Source organism: Pelodiscus sinensis, chromosome 23 (genome assembly GCF_049634645.1).
Source record: "Pelodiscus sinensis isolate JC-2024 chromosome 23, ASM4963464v1, whole genome shotgun sequence".
Lineage (NCBI taxonomy): Eukaryota > Metazoa > Chordata > Testudines > Trionychidae > Pelodiscus > Pelodiscus sinensis.
In genome coordinates this window covers 7,349,064-7,364,330 of record NC_134733.1, presented here as the reverse complement: position 1 = coordinate 7,364,330, position 15,267 = coordinate 7,349,064, and the positions used below count along the sequence as shown (strand labels likewise).

The window sequence follows — 15,267 nt, the reverse complement described above, 5'->3', positions numbered from 1 at the left end:
GATGCTCTGACACCAGAGCTATTTTTGTAGTTGCATTCCTGCACCATGCAGTTTGTCGGCACTGCTGTCAGTCATTGTCTCTGGTTTGTGTGTTCATCTTCCTGAAGGGACACTGCTGTATCAGGTGACTTCTTTTGTTTGGCACGCAAAGATCCACAAACCACTGCTGTGTTCTCCCTGGCAGTTGTTGGAAGAATTACAGTCATGATTTACAAGCCTAAATCCTACGCTTGTTCCACCACCATGGTGTCTTTTGTAAACTTCCTCTGGTGTCAAGTCTTTGTTTTACACAGAGGTGCAGTACAGTGGAAGCATAATTAAACGATAAAGAGCTTTCTAGTTTGAAGAATAGAATGTTAACATTTTTAAGGACAGGAAAACCCTGCTGTACCGTAATCACTTCATTTTATTGCTATCACCATAGGGACTCACTGCTTTTGTGTTCATCTGCCAATCAAGGGTTTTCATCCTAGTTGTAAATGTGCTATTGAGAATAAATGGTATAGCAATAAGGATCATTCTGATTTATAGAAAACAAATTAGTTTTCCTCCTTGCTTACTATGCTTGGAAGCTAGGAGTGCTGAGTGCTCAGTGTTCATACCCCATTAAGTGTAGCTTAACCCACTGAGTTTCTTGGCTTCAGGGTCATGCTGCAGATGTTTTTGAGGCTTATACTCAGCTTCTGACAGAGATGGTGCTGCGATTACCTTATCAAATCAAGAAAATTGCTGACACGAACTCCCGGATCCCACCACCCATCTTCGATCATTCTTGGTTCTACTTCCTGTCTGAGGTAGGTAAAGAATAAGTGGCACTCCTAGAAGTGGGATGTAGGATTTGTGTGTAGTAAGAACGGAAGTAATAATAGTGTCCTCCCTGGGAGGGATCTGTCTCTGGCGTGAGTAGTCTGAGATCGTTTTCTTGCTCCACCAGGTAAGAGAGAGAGCTTTTCAGTACTGTATATGTCTATACCAAACAAGTATCTCTGGAAGAGGTTGCTGCAATAATAGTATTGCCATTGCTAGCCATAATTCAACACTCTGTTGCTCTAGAATCACTCGTGATCTAGAATGCAGATTTGTTGCTAGTACTTCACTGATGTTCTTTAAAACAAATTATAGGTTTGGGATGTGCATTTATTTCAATTAGTAGCTTAGGTTTGTGAGTTTTCCCCATGCACACATACGCATGCCTGTTTTCCACAGGCAGACACACAGCATCCCACCTCTGTCATAATCTGTAGTGCAGCAGTTAATTCAAGAGAAGGTTCCTTTAGTAGGGCTTGTTCAGACCATTAACCTGACTTAGCTCATAGGTAGCTTGTATAACCAGGGCTCAACAAATAATACAGTCTACTCACCCATGGCGAGTAGATTGTAACCTGGAAGAGCCGGGTTTGGGTGATCTGCGCATGCGCAGAACGCCGGACAGCGTGTCTGGCGAGCAGGGCTCGCTGCAGTTCGACGATCCTTGTGTGTAACTATGCATGGAACGAACCTGCAGGATATAATTTCATGCCCTCTAGTTCTAGTACTGCATAACATTACTGTGCAGCTTCTTTTCTGCCCAAGGTTCATTATGTTGATGGTCCTAGCACGTTCAAACTGAGAAGCTGCTAAATGCATTTCCATTTCCTCTTTTACTGTGGAAATAATAGTTCATGTTACCTTGACATCTTGTGACTGCTGTAATATAGATCAAGCACTGTTGATTTCACAGCATTTATATTTAATGCTTTATGTTTTGTCTAGTATTTGATGATCCAGCAGACTCCGTTTGTACGCCGCCAAGTCCGTAAACTCCTGCTCTTCATCTGTGGCTCAAAGGAGAAGTACCGCCAGCTCCGGGACCTGCACACTTTGGATTCTCATATTCGCGGTATCAAAAAACTCCTGGAAGAACAAGGGATTTATCTTCGGGCAAGTGTGGTCACTGCAAGTTCAGGCTCTGCCCTACAGTACGATACACTGATCAGCCTGGTAAGGAGAATTTTCTTTCAGTAGGAAAAAAAGGATATGTTTATAGTATATATGTGTATATAGAGAGGCATGCTGCATTTAAAAAAAAAAGTGGTGACATCAGTAGAAGAATTGACGTGCTGTTTAATCCCATGCTACTCTGCATTTCAGATGGAACACTTGAAGGCTTGTGCAGAGATTGCCACGCAGCGAACAGTGAACTGGCAGAAATTCTGCATTAAAGATGACTGTGAGTTGTCTCCCTGACAGTATTTTGGAGAACAGAGGGTGTAAGGAGGCTTTCTCAGCTCTCTGCTGAAAGAGTTTCTATTTTGACATTTAGCTCTAGAGAACAGAAAGTGGGAGAGGTCAGCTTGAAGTTCCCCAGGATTGGTTTATAACCCTAAAGATCAGTGTTCATTGGTAGCTTCTGTTCTGTGAAATGAAGTAGGCAGTGTTGGCTCTAATGGGAATAGCACTGGACGGGGGGGAGAGACATAATTCTGTTCCTGGCATTGTCGTTGGCCTAAAGCAAATGTCCCACTTATCGTATCTTCCCTCTCTCTAGTCAAGTAAATGAGGTTCTTCTGTCTTTCAGAATAACTTTTTTTGGGTTCTCTTAACTTACTTTATTAAGATTTAAACTTTTTCTCTCCTCCCTCCACAGCTGTTCTCTATTTTCTCCTACAAGTGAGTTTTCTGGTAGATGAGGGAGTGTCCCCAGTTCTTCTACAGCTGCTGTCCTGCGCTTTGTGTGGCAGTAAAGTGCTGCCTGTGACTTCATCTTCTGGATCATCTAGCACCTCTTCTGCATCAGCTCCAGCAGCAGCAGGTACTGGGCAGCCAGCAACGCAGAGCAAATCCTCCACCAAAAAGAGCAAGAAGGAAGAAAAGGAAAAAGAACGAGAAGGTGTGCTGCAAGCTGTTAGCCTATTTGTACTGTTGTCCTGTTCTGCTTCTAGTCCATAAAAGGCTGTTAGCCAGGGGATAGAAATGGTGTCCCTGGCCTCTGTTTGTCAGAGGCTGGAGAGAGATGGCAGGAGACAAATCGCTTGATTATTGTCTTTGGTCCACCCCCTCTGGGGCACCTGGTGCTGGCCACTGTCAGCAGACAGGCTACTGGGCTACAGACCTTTGGTCTGACCCAGTACGGCCATTCTTATGTTCTTACATTCTGGTAACAGAAACACACTTTTGCTCAGCTTTGAGACATGCACAGCTCTTGGCAACATGAAGAAACACACTTATGGACATAAGGCCAATTTTATTGTAATTTTCACATTTATCAGAATGGGTTAGGAATGGAGATGAGCTTCCTTAAAATTGGTGGAGAAATAAATGTGAAGTGCTGAGGAATTCTCAGACCCTTCATCAATGCTTAATAAATTGCCTGGATCTGTAATTCAAATGGGGATCGTAGTATATGCAATTTGTGCTAGCATCACAGTTCTTACCATGCAAACTTCCTAGGTGATGATGTGGTGAGAGTTGAAGCAACTACTGGAGCTGCACGCTCAGCTCCTATGTGTCTGCACTCAAACTTCTCACCTCAGGGCCAGCATATGATTTTGGGAGCCCCTCTTAGTGCCTGTCCCTCATCTCTGGGTTTGTGTGCATAGGCGAATAAGTTTAAAGGGAGTTGGTTCTTGTAGGTATTGAACCCACAGCTCCACGTTCCCCAGCTTTCCACTGTGTAACACTCTAGTGCTGTGCTTCACGTCATTATTACACAGGGCACCTTCCACTCCCCACTCTCCCTAAGGAAACCCCTTGGGGAGATCGATTCTGGCAGCAGGATGAGCTGCTGGTATGGATCTTCCTGAGAATACAATACATCTATAAAACTCCCTGGCAGCTTTTCAGATGTTCACTGCTTTCATTAGTTACAGATGCTAGCTTCCATTTCCTGGAATTAAAGATGGAGGGTGCACTCATTCAGAACTATGGTAGAATCTCATAGTTAGACAACCTTGGGAATGTGGGTTGTTAACTCTGAAATGATCATAACTCCCAACAAAACATTTTGGTTGTTCTTTCAAAGGTTTACATTAACTTAATACAGCTTTGAAACTTTTCTATGCTGAAGGAAAATGCTGCGTTCCCTTTATTTTTTTTTTAGTAGTTTACATTAACCCAGCATTTTATTGTATTTGGTTTTTTTTGTCTCGGCTGCTGCCTGATTGTGTACTTCTGGTTCCAAATAAGGTTGTGGTTGAGGGTCTGTACCTCTGGTGTTTTGTATATAAGGTTCTACTGTAGTTCCAACCCAGAAACTTGTTTGTTGTTCATGAACACTTGCAGTTCCCACGGGGGGGGGGGGTGTGTGTGTGTGTGTGTGTGTGTCTCTTCTACCATGCTTTCAGTGAAAAATACATTTAACAACTTGAGATGCATTCAAGCCATCTTGTTTCTTTTGTGCTCTTTTGACTTGTCATTTGCTGTTCTCCAGGAGAGAGCTCTGGCAGCCAAGAAGACCAGCTGTGCACAGCTCTGGTGAATCAGCTGAATAAATTTGCTGATAAGGAAACACTTATTCAGTTTCTGCGCTGCTTTTTGCTGGAGTCCAACTCCTCCTCTGTGCGATGGCAGGCACACTGCTTGGCACTCCACATATACAGGTGTGTGCTAATGGGCTTATCCAAAGCCACAAATCTTCTCATAGATAGATCCTTTGAGGCAGATAAAATTATATGGTGAATTACAGTGCATAGACTTGTCACTTCGTAGTACTTGGGTTCTGTCTGTGTTCGATGCTGTGAAAGTCACAACATAGTCTGTAATCTCCTTTGGATAGAGTGAGTCTAAGATGGACAGACAAAGCACTTATTTGTCTGAAGTCTTGGTGCTAAGTTGCCCATATTAAGGGCAGGTTAGATAGACATCTATCAGGGATGGTCTAGACAGTACTGGGTCCTGCAATGAGGGCAGGGGACTGGACTCGATGATCTCTCGAGGTCCCTTTCAGTTCTAGTGTTCTATGATTCAATATGTATTTTGAGACCCCTCCGGCAGACAGTATCATTTTAGGACCTGTTTCCACCATTTATGCAGTTAATAGTACTTCTGGCTCATTTGCTGGCATTGATTTTGATCATAACCTGACGGGAATATTCTCTTTCTGCTGTGTGGAGTCTGAGCTATCTGTTCCATTCCGTACAGCTTGGAATTCCCGAGAAAATGGCTTTCTTTACTCTAGCGAGTTGCATACTAATATTATTACCAAGTGGTGCACATGATCATTTATACGCAGGGCAAAATTAAATGGCCTGAACTCCTTCAGCTTCTTCTATGGCTAGTTGTCACAGAACCACTTAGCAAGGTGCTAGACTTAGTGCACTGGAGGAGGGAGGAGTTATGTATCAAACTTTATTTGGTACTTTGAAGAAATCTAGACCAACTGTAGTGTTTCCTATCTGTTTTGTGCATCCTATGAGAGCTGGGTACAAAAAGCATATATATAAACCGATCTCCACAAACAGATTTGATTTGTAATCTATCCATCAGGAACTCAAACAAATCTCAGCAAGAGCTGCTGTTAGACCTCATGTGGTCAATATGGCCAGAACTCCCAGCCTATGGACGGAAGGCTGCCCAGTTTGTGGATCTCCTGGGATACTTCTCTCTGAAAACACAGCAGACTGAGAAAAAGGTAAGGTGTCGCCTTGGGACAGTTGAGTGAGGGTCTCTCTCACTTATTTTTTCCCAAATGCATGCCCATTCTCAAGGGGTTACGGGTAACTTTAATGACTAGAGTTGATCATATGTGCTGTTAAAACATTTTTGATGGAACATTTCGGTGTTGAAATTTTCATCAAAACTTCATTTTAATTTTCCCAAAAATGGATTTTTTCCCACTGAAAAACACTTCCTCAATAAAACTAATAAAACTTTGAAGAGATGTTTTGACAAAAATAAAAAGCCCTTTTTCAAAAGTTTTCACAAAAAAAAGTAATTTCCCAGCCAGCTCTAATTTATAGGTATCTATCGCCTTCAAGTCTAAGTAGTACTTTATAGTCTTTATTATTAAACTAAAAGAAGGGCAAATAGTATGTTTCTCAGGGCCTGTAGTATTATGGGATGCTCTAGTAATTGTGCATTTATATGCACAAGAGGTGAGAGCATTCCACAGACATTTGGCAGTAATCTCATTTGTTAAGGGTTGTATCATCACTGCAGTAAAAGTCTAATTTTAGCACCAGGGAAATTTTGTCTCTCTCTAGTGCATGCATCCTTTATGGAACTGAAAGGCCGTAAGAAGGGAAAAGCTGTATGTCTGTCCGGGGCGGTTGTAATCACAAATTTGGCTTTGGAATCACATTGGAAGGTGCAGAAAAGATTATGTGGTTACTTGCCCAAGTCGCTTTTTAACTTTTGTCTCCAACTGAAGTTGGTCAAGTAAGACGATTGCCTCACCCATCTCACTTATTTCACTGTATTTCAGTTGAAGGAATACTCCCAAAAGGCCGTTGAGATCCTCAGGACCCAAAACCACATCCTTACCAATCATCCTAATTCCAACATTTACAAGTGAGTTCTTCCTCCAGTACGTTTTAAGTACTTTTCAGCTGCACTCTACAAGGGTGTGTAAATGTTTCATTAAAATAGTGATTAGGGTCAGTCCTCAGCTGAAAACACACACTTGCTGCAACTGGTCTTAAGAAAATAATCAAACTAAATCTGTTCCGCTTGTCTGAATGACTTGTCTTTAAAGCAGAGTGAATGCCAAAGTATAGGTATTTTAAATGCTTTCTCTATGCAGCACGCTATCTGGCTTGGTGGAATTCGATGGCTATTACTTGGAAAGTGATCCTTGTCTTGTCTGCAACAATCCAGAAGTGCCATTCTGTGTAAGTGACCAGCTTTATTTGGGTGCTCTTCCAACTGTAGAGATCTCAGCTTTTATAGCAGTCTAATGTGCAATGTTTCTCCATTTGTTGGCTGAGGATTTTAATAGCACCCTTGTTTCTCTTCCCAGTACATCAAGCTGTCTTCCATCAAGGTGGATACACGGTACACCACTACTCAGCAGGTGGTGAAGCTAATTGGCAGCCACACCATTAGCAAAGTGACTGTGAAGATTGGAGATCTGAAAAGGACCAAAATGGTCCGGACTATCAACCTCTATTATAACAACAGGACAGTGCAGGCCATAGTGGAGCTGAAAAACAAGTATGTACTTCTTAGCTTTGACAGTGGTGTCCAGATATTTTTCTTGGCCAAAATACAAGTTTGATTTGATGCAGATTGTTTCTGGAGTAGGATATGATCCTTTCCTGAACAAGAGGACTTGATTTCAACTTCTAGCTCCTCAGCTAAGGCATGCTGATCAGGGTGTGCACTTAGTGAAACTCACTTCTCCCTATTGAAGGGTGGGGATAAGAGATTTGACACAATAGGTTAGGCTGTAAAATTCTTGGACCCATTTGATCCCAGAATAGAAAATCTATTGGCATGAAATTGCTGTCCCTGCAACAGGGTGATGTGGACTTAGAATGAAGATAAAGTGAAAATGAAGATAATGAATATTGGTTCCAATCCTATTTCCTATTGAAGAGTTGAATGATGTACCATTGAAGGTGCTGGCTATGCCCTGAGCAGATGAGTCTTGAGAAAAGGGTCTGTCTTACATACTACCTAAACCTGTGTTTTCCTGGGATTTTTGAATTGAGAAGGCCCTCACAGATGGAGAGTGATCTCTTGATGAATCTGAGATAAACAGATTGTTCATCCTTGCCTATAATAAGCCCCCCTCTTTTGGCACACGATATGAAATGACAATAGAAATGTTTTAAATAAATAGTGTCGTAATTTGTCATTTCCAGACATCATGATGTGTCCTTTAAACTGAAATTGTAGAAGGATTGTGTCCTTGAGCTGACCTACAGCTCCTTAATTCCTCGGAGCTAAATCTCTATTTCCTAACCTAGTTGAGGAGTTCGAAAAGTCTGCTTGCCCCAGTCTTACTACTTTACCCCTTCATGTCTCCAGTCTACTATCCCGCAGCCCTTTGTTGTTCTATACATGAAGATTGACCTGGTGTTCCTTGGGTCCTTAACTCAAATAATTTTTGGTTTTCTTAATTTAAATCATTGCTCTGGGGTAGGGCTGGGGATGAGGGGTTCAGGATGCAGGCTGCCTCTGAGAGGACAACCCCAGCCCCCTCTCACTGCAGCAGCTTGGGGCCAGGTGACCGCTGCAGCAGGCACAGCTAAGAGAAGTGTGCATGTCCCCCAGCTGGGGGACAGACACACACAGACAGGCAAACTTTTTCATATATATATATATATATATATATATATATATATATATATATATATATATATATATATATATATATAAAATGAGTCCCTTTCTCTACCTCTGCCCCCTGCTGTCCCAATGGGATTATAGCTACCCTGTCCCCATCTCTGGCACTCTTACAGATGGGGTAACTGGAGTGCAAAAAGGTTAAATGACTGACCTGAGACCACCTGAGAAGTCATTAATAGAGCTAAAAATAGGATCCAGATCACCTGACTCTCATATCCTGCTTTAAACATTAGAAAGCACTCCTTTTTAACTTTATATGGAGCCTAACCCACATTTGCTTATATATTTTTCTTTTCTTCTGGAGACCACCTCACCAGACTCATATCCTTTTAGTGTAAGAATTAGTCTATTCCTGCTGTTTGTTAGAAATTCTAACCCTCAGTGACATCACAAATGGCTTCCTAGGAGAGGATTATATCACAACGAGAGGGTTCTAACGTCATCTTGGCACTAAGAAGTAGGAGCAGATGAGATCTTTAGAAAGAAGTATCCTGTTTTCTTACTGAGGTCCTTATTAATAAAGAGGTGAAAATCCTTAGGTAAAAAATGTCTGTAAAATTAACTTTTTTTCCATGAGGCATCAACAGCTAAACAGTCTCTTGTGGAAAAGAGTACAGGTTGGACTTCTCTGGTCCGGCACCCTCGGGACCTGACCGGTCCTGAACGAGGGAATTTGCCGGACCAGGGGAAGTCCCCTGCTACCGCTTCCCCTCCCCGCAGCTGGCCCTAGCTGTCCCCTCCCCACACTGGGCTGCCATATTGCTGCGGCCCCAGCAACTTGGACTAATGTGTCTCTAGCCCCGCTACCAGAGCTGCCCTGACTGCTGTGCTGTAGGCCCTGACCCTGCTACTGGGACTGCCGTGGCTGTTGCGTTCCCAGCCCTGCTACCAGGGCTGCCACGTCCCTGGCCCCAGCCCTGCTACTGGGGCTGCTGCAGCTGCCACATCCCTGGCCTCGGCCCTGCCACTGAGGCTGCCGCATTCCCAGCCCCACTTTTGGGGCTGCCGCAGCCCTGATTATACTACTAGGGCTCCAGCCCCGGTCCCAGCAGCTCCAAGCCTACAGCCCTCTTGCCACTGTGTCTCCTAGCCAGGACTCAGTGGTCCAGGAACATCTGTGGTCCACTGGACGAGGGAGTCCTGATTTTTAGAGGTTCAACCTGTATAATGGCTTGTTAAAGTGTAATTTCTAGCTATATATCATATCAATATAGAAGCTAAGAAAATGAATCCTAGAACTGGTCTCCATTCATCCTGTTAAAAATAGATATTGAGTTGATAGTTGTGTTCGGCGCCAGTGTGTGTGGTTGAGAGGTTACTGTTCTGTTAAATGAATGTTTCTTTCTCTCCTTCCCAGGCCTGCTCGTTGGCACAAAGCCAAAAAGGTACAGCTGACCCCAGGCCAGACAGAGGTGAAGATTGACTTGCCGCTACCCATTGTGGCTTCAAACTTGATGATTGAATTTGCAGATTTCTATGAGAATTACCAGGCCTCCACGGAAACCCTGCAGTGCCCTCGATGCAGCGCATCTGTCCCAGCCAACCCTGGGGTGTGTGGGAACTGTGGTGAGAATGTGTATCAGTGCCACAAGTGCAGGTGGGTCTATAATTCCTCCAGCCAGGGCCTATCACTGTTTACTATGTCAGATGCTTAGCAAACATTCAGTTGCCTGTTTAAATCAGAATCATAGTGCACAAATATAAAACAGGCTTTCAGAGATACAATGTGAATATTGCCAAGTAACAGAAACCAAATAGAACATCCAAAACTATAATAAAAAAAAATTAAAAAGTTGCATAGTCAAGCCCTTGGGAACTAGAAAATGCCAGAATTAAAGTTGCCCATGGGATCTTAATTTGGAGCTTTTGTTGATGTCGTCTGATGATCCCATCCTGGGTTTTTTTCCACATGACCTGAGTCTCAGTCATTGCGCAGGATGGATGGTGCTCACTGGATGAGTCTCTCACTACTCAGTGTTTTGTTTTAGTCTCATTGTTTGCAATCTGGCCACAGATCTCATTTACTGCTACTGTTCAAACCCTGCTCTGTGTAAAATGGTTAATTTACATCTCTCTCCCTGAACTCCCCCATTGGGTTCCCTGTCTCCTTGTCCAGTATCTTCTCCTCTTAGTGGCTTTTTGTGCCAGTCTCCGTGTCCAGCTAGTCTGTCTCCTCCCAACTCTGTAGGATCCAAGGTGCTTTGCAATTTCTTTAGCAGGATCTTGTTGGCATAGGGCTCATGCTACACTGTCTTATACCAGGACATGAGAAAATTGTGTTGTTAAAAGGCACCCAATATGCTGCAAGTGGGTCAGGTTCTTGTGAGACTGCCAACAGGTATTGACAACTTGGGTGTTTTAATGCCCACTCATTTTGTTTGTGCTAAGAGTGTGTGCGTGCACACAGAGAAGTTCAAGCCTTTCCCACTGTAATTTGCGCACACGCTCAATTCTCTCTGTATTGGTCCCTTATTCTTCTGCTTTACTTTTCAGATCCATTAATTATGATGAGAAGGATCCTTTCCTTTGCAATGCCTGTGGGTTCTGTAAATACGCTCGCTTTGACTTCATGCTGTATGCCAAGCCTTGCTGTGCTGTGGATCCAATAGAAAATGAAGAGGATCGGAAGAAGGTGAGGCTAGTACAAGTGGTTTCCTAACAAAACACAATATCCTTTGGCTATTTATAGGGCTAAAATGCTGGGACAAAAAAGAAAACAAACAAAACAAAAAACCATTGCGAAATGCAAATGTGTAAAAGACAACAAAAAAAAGGGGGGGAAATGTTTTTCTTAGCTCTGGGGGAGGGGAAGGGGCTTGTGCGGAGGGGAGGGGAGGAGGTCAGGAGAAGAAGAAGAAGAAAGGGGAAGGCACGAAGGGACGGGGTGCAGAAGAGACAAATCCCAGGGGGCCAAGGGCAGACAGTGAGGAAAAGGGCAGGAGGGGAGGTGTCAGTGGGAGGGGGGAACAGGGTGATGCTGGGAGAGGAGAGGGTAAGGGTACTGGGGGCTAGAGGGAGGAGGGGGAGGTGCTGGGAGAAGGCTTGAAAGAAGGGGTGGGCATGAGGAAGGTGGGGATGGAGCAAGGCATGTGTGAGGGCACGGGCATGAGGGGAATGGGGGCAGAGGGTGCTGAGGAGGTGGGTATCAGGGAAAAAGAGGGCAAAGGGAGCAGGGGCAGTGAGGGAAGCGGGAGGAACCAGGAGGGTGCAGGTGCCAGGAGATTCTGGGGGTGAAGCAGAAGGGCAGACACCTGCAGGGGAGGGATCAGCATCAGAGGAGAGAGGCAGGGCAGGTGTGCAGAGGGAGGTGTTAGGAGAGGGGATGAGGAGGGGTAGCTCACATGATCAGAGTGGGGCTGCTGGAGGAGTGGGCACAGGGTGGAGAGAATGGCTGGTGGAGGGGGGTAGGTCTCAGGAAGGCTAAGGGCAGCGAGAAGGGCAGGAGTCAGGACAGCAGAGGAGGGTGAGGGGTTGGTGGGCAGCAGGCACCAGAGGAGCTGATGGAGCAAGGGGAGGAGACATGGCAGAAGAGGGGAAAGGTAGAGGGTTATAAGATATTTATTAATAACTTGGGTGATATTTATTAAGAACGTATTAGTAATTACTGTTCTTATTCTTATTAGGAATTTATGCCATTAAAAAAACCACTTTTTTTGGGGGGGGGGAGGTGGCGAGTCCCTTTTTTGTCTGGCGAGTAGGGTTTTCCATAATTTGTCGACCCCTGATCATGGAGGTAAGCTTGCTTTGTCTCTGAGCCTTGGACAGGATCCCTTTCCCAACTCCAGCATGTCAGGGATGTAAAGCACAAGATCTCACTTGGTGCTTTCTTGTTGTATCAGGAGGAGGCAACTCTAAAAAGTAGAACCCAATGGCTTTCCTTCACTTGGCAAAGCAGCCATCTGGTGCTGTATCTTTTCAGTTCAGTGAATGTAGGGCTCTGGGGTGAGTTGTGTTTGATTACAGTATTATTTGTTGTTTAAATTAGGGTACTGCCTAAGAGTCATGGACCAGGGCCTGTTGTGCTAGGTGCTGTACAAGCATAGAACAAAGGACAGTCCCTGCCCCAAAGTGATTCCAATCTAAGTATAAGACCGAAGATGACACATGGATACAGACCGGGAGTATAAGGAAGCAATAAGACAGTATTGGTCAGCAGGGGAGACAGTGGTGTCTGTGCATCAGCCCCCTAACGAATGTCATGGAATTCTGTAGGCGTCATAGGAAAGGAGAATTTAAAGTGGTTTCTCAACGAAAATAATGAGGTGACTTTGCACGTTTGAGGCTCTCCTCCCAAGGCCGCATGGGAGAAAGCGCAAACAAATCCTGGTTCTATACTGTCGTCTTCATACACAAATTAAGTTAATCTAACTAGATGTTGTGTGCTTAGTCTCTGACTTGTGACCATGATGGCTTCCAGCAGCCGTATACTGAAAGCCTTGAAGATATCACTGCCTATCAGTAAGACACACTGAGGGACAGAAATGATGGATGAATCAACAGCTGCTTCTGCTGGAGGGTGTAAACCTATTTAAAAGTGGAATAAAAATCTTGTGTGAATGTAAGTGACAAATTATTTTTATTTTCTTTCTTCTAAGGCAGTAACAAATATCAACACTCTTCTGGACAAGGCTGACAGAGTCTATCATCAGCTGATGGGACACCGACCGCAGCTGGAAAACCTGCTGTGTAAAGTAAACGAGGCTGCTCCTGAAAAGCCACAGGTAATGTGAGATAGACAAATCCCAATATAAGGCACAACTAACCGTAGCTTTGACTTGGCTTAATAATACTCAAGCAGGGCTCCACCGCAGACAGCTTGATGTTTGTGTAGTCCTCTCATGTGACTAAACTCATGTGCTTTAAACTTGCTGATTGATTTCTGCTTCTTCCTGTGTTTCAGGATGACTCTGGTAGCAGTGGTGGGATCAGCTCCACTTCAGCTAGTGTGAATAGGTACATACTTCAGCTAGCACAGGAGTATTGTGGTGACTGCAAGAACTCGTTTGATGAACTCTCCAAGATCATTCAGGTATGAATAGTCACTCTGTCAATCTGGGCAGCCCAGGTGCGTGCGTGCGTGTGTAAAAATAAATAAATAAAACAGAAAGCGCATTGTGCCTGTTCTAAATTGATCCCCTGTAATAATAATAATAATAATAAGGGCTGTCCTGCAGAAGAAATGGAGCCAGCTGGGTTTTCAGTAAACTCTTGAGCTACCTTTCCAGAACGGTATGGTAGCTGTTAATTCTCAGGCACTGTGAACCAACCTTTTTCTAGTAACATATTGTATGTAATGGGTAGAAAGTTTTCGGCTGGTTAGAGGAGATACCTGGGATTCAGGCTAGGATTCCTCAGTTGTCTTGCTAGTTCTGCCACTGATGTGTGGCGATTTTCTCCAGGTAACTTTGCCTTTCTGCTTTCCTCTTCTGTCAAATGGAGATACAGACTACAAGTTGAACTTCTCTCATCTGTGGCAGGACCACAGATGTTGCTAGGCAAGAGAGCCCTCGCCACATAAGTTGAAAGTAGCTGGGAGTAGAGCCAGCAGGGCCAGTTACTTGGGGGCAGAGAGGCGCAGGAGAGTCTGCTGTCTTTCAGGTGACGGGGCAGGGAGAAGCTGCTGCCTTGTGCAGGCCCGGGCGGCTGGGGGCAGGGAACCCAGGAAGCAGCTGCCACCCCATACGGAGCCGGGCAACTTGGGGCAGGAAGCAGAATCATAGAATCATAGAATACTAGGACTGGAAGGGACGTCGAGAGGTCATCGAGTCCAGTCCCCTGCTCTCATGGCAGGACCAAATACTGTCTAGACCATCCCTGCTAGACATTTATCTAACCTACTCTTAAACATCTCCACAGATGGAGATTCCACAACCTCTCTGGGCAATTTATTCCAGTTTGACTACCCTGACCATTAGGAACTTTTTTCTAATGTCTAACCTAAACCTCCCTTGCTGCAGTTTAAGCCCCATGATAGTTCAGGGGGCAGCAGAGCCTGGCAGGTGGACAGGAGGCTGTCAGGCCTTTAGGTTCTCCTGGGGTGGCAACCTGGAGGGTAGCCCCAGAAGAGCACGGAGGCCTGACCTCCCTTGGTCCAGCAAACTCCCTTGTTCGCAACTGCTCAGGCCTTGAGAGTGCTGGACAGGCAAGTCCAACCTTGTACCTATCTTGTAATTGTGGTGTGTGGTTTATAAATTACTCTTTAAATTACGTTGAGCTCTTTAGATAATAAGGACTCTGTATGAAGTATACTGTCAAAAGGACCATAGCTTGAGACCTGAATAAATTCAAAGATGGTCACGATTTTGTGTTTAGTTCTATTGAAATATGACCTGTAAAAGTTAGTTCACCAGCATTAAACTTCACCTGCATTAGGAAGGGTTAAATTTTGCTGTTTTAATTTCTTCTCCTTTTTTTGTGTGTTTGCAGAAAGTTTTTGCTTCTAGAAAGGAGCTCTTGGAATATGATCTCCAGCAGAGAGAGGCAGCGACCAAATCCTCACGAACCACTGTCCAGCCCACATTTACCGCCAGCCAGTATCGTGCTTTGTCTGTCTTAGGCTGTGGCCACACATCTTCTACAAAATGCTATGGCTGTGCTTCAGCTGTCACTGAACACTGCATAACACTGCTGCGGGCCCTGGCAACCAACTCTGCCATCAGGCACATTCTTGTGTCCCAAGGCCTTATCCGAGAGCTGTTTGACTACAACCTGCGCCGTGGCGCAGCTACAATGCGGGAGGAGGTCCGTCAGCTCATGTGCCTTCTTACCAGGTTAGACTTGGCTCTGCGTCTGCTTGAGTCATAACTGTTGGTTGCAATTTTAGTGAAGTAGATGCACTAATGGTAGATCATTTGAAGTAGCCATATCACCACATTACTGCATCTGGTACCACAGCTCCCCATTATTGAAGAGGCAGCAAGAACTGCACTCTGTCAGCAAGCTTAGTACTGACACAGAGACCTGCTTTAGTTAACCCAGTTCACCCAAAGACCAGTTGAG

The 15,267-nt window shown here is 44.6% G+C and overlaps 1 protein-coding gene across 5 annotated transcripts in view; it reads left to right on the top strand.

Annotated features, from left to right (window-relative positions):
• Window positions 1-15,267, top strand: part of UBR4 (ubiquitin protein ligase E3 component n-recognin 4) — a 133,145-nt gene that overhangs the window by 80,075 nt on the left and 37,803 nt on the right. For all 5 annotated transcript variants that reach the window (XM_075906477.1, XM_075906474.1, XM_075906478.1 and 2 more), the window contains 14 exons: window positions 645-794; window positions 1,753-1,980; window positions 2,131-2,209; window positions 2,627-2,869; window positions 4,409-4,577; window positions 5,464-5,608; window positions 6,401-6,486; window positions 6,719-6,806; window positions 6,935-7,128; window positions 9,626-9,865; window positions 10,762-10,900; window positions 12,864-12,989; window positions 13,169-13,297; window positions 14,695-15,038. In XM_075906477.1, coding sequence (XP_075762592.1) covers window positions 645-794; window positions 1,753-1,980; window positions 2,131-2,209; window positions 2,627-2,869; window positions 4,409-4,577; window positions 5,464-5,608; window positions 6,401-6,486; window positions 6,719-6,806; window positions 6,935-7,128; window positions 9,626-9,865; window positions 10,762-10,900; window positions 12,864-12,989; window positions 13,169-13,297; window positions 14,695-15,038 — 2,360 coding nt within the window. The remainder of the gene's footprint in view (window positions 1-644; window positions 795-1,752; window positions 1,981-2,130; window positions 2,210-2,626; window positions 2,870-4,408; window positions 4,578-5,463; window positions 5,609-6,400; window positions 6,487-6,718; window positions 6,807-6,934; window positions 7,129-9,625; window positions 9,866-10,761; window positions 10,901-12,863; window positions 12,990-13,168; window positions 13,298-14,694; window positions 15,039-15,267) is intronic.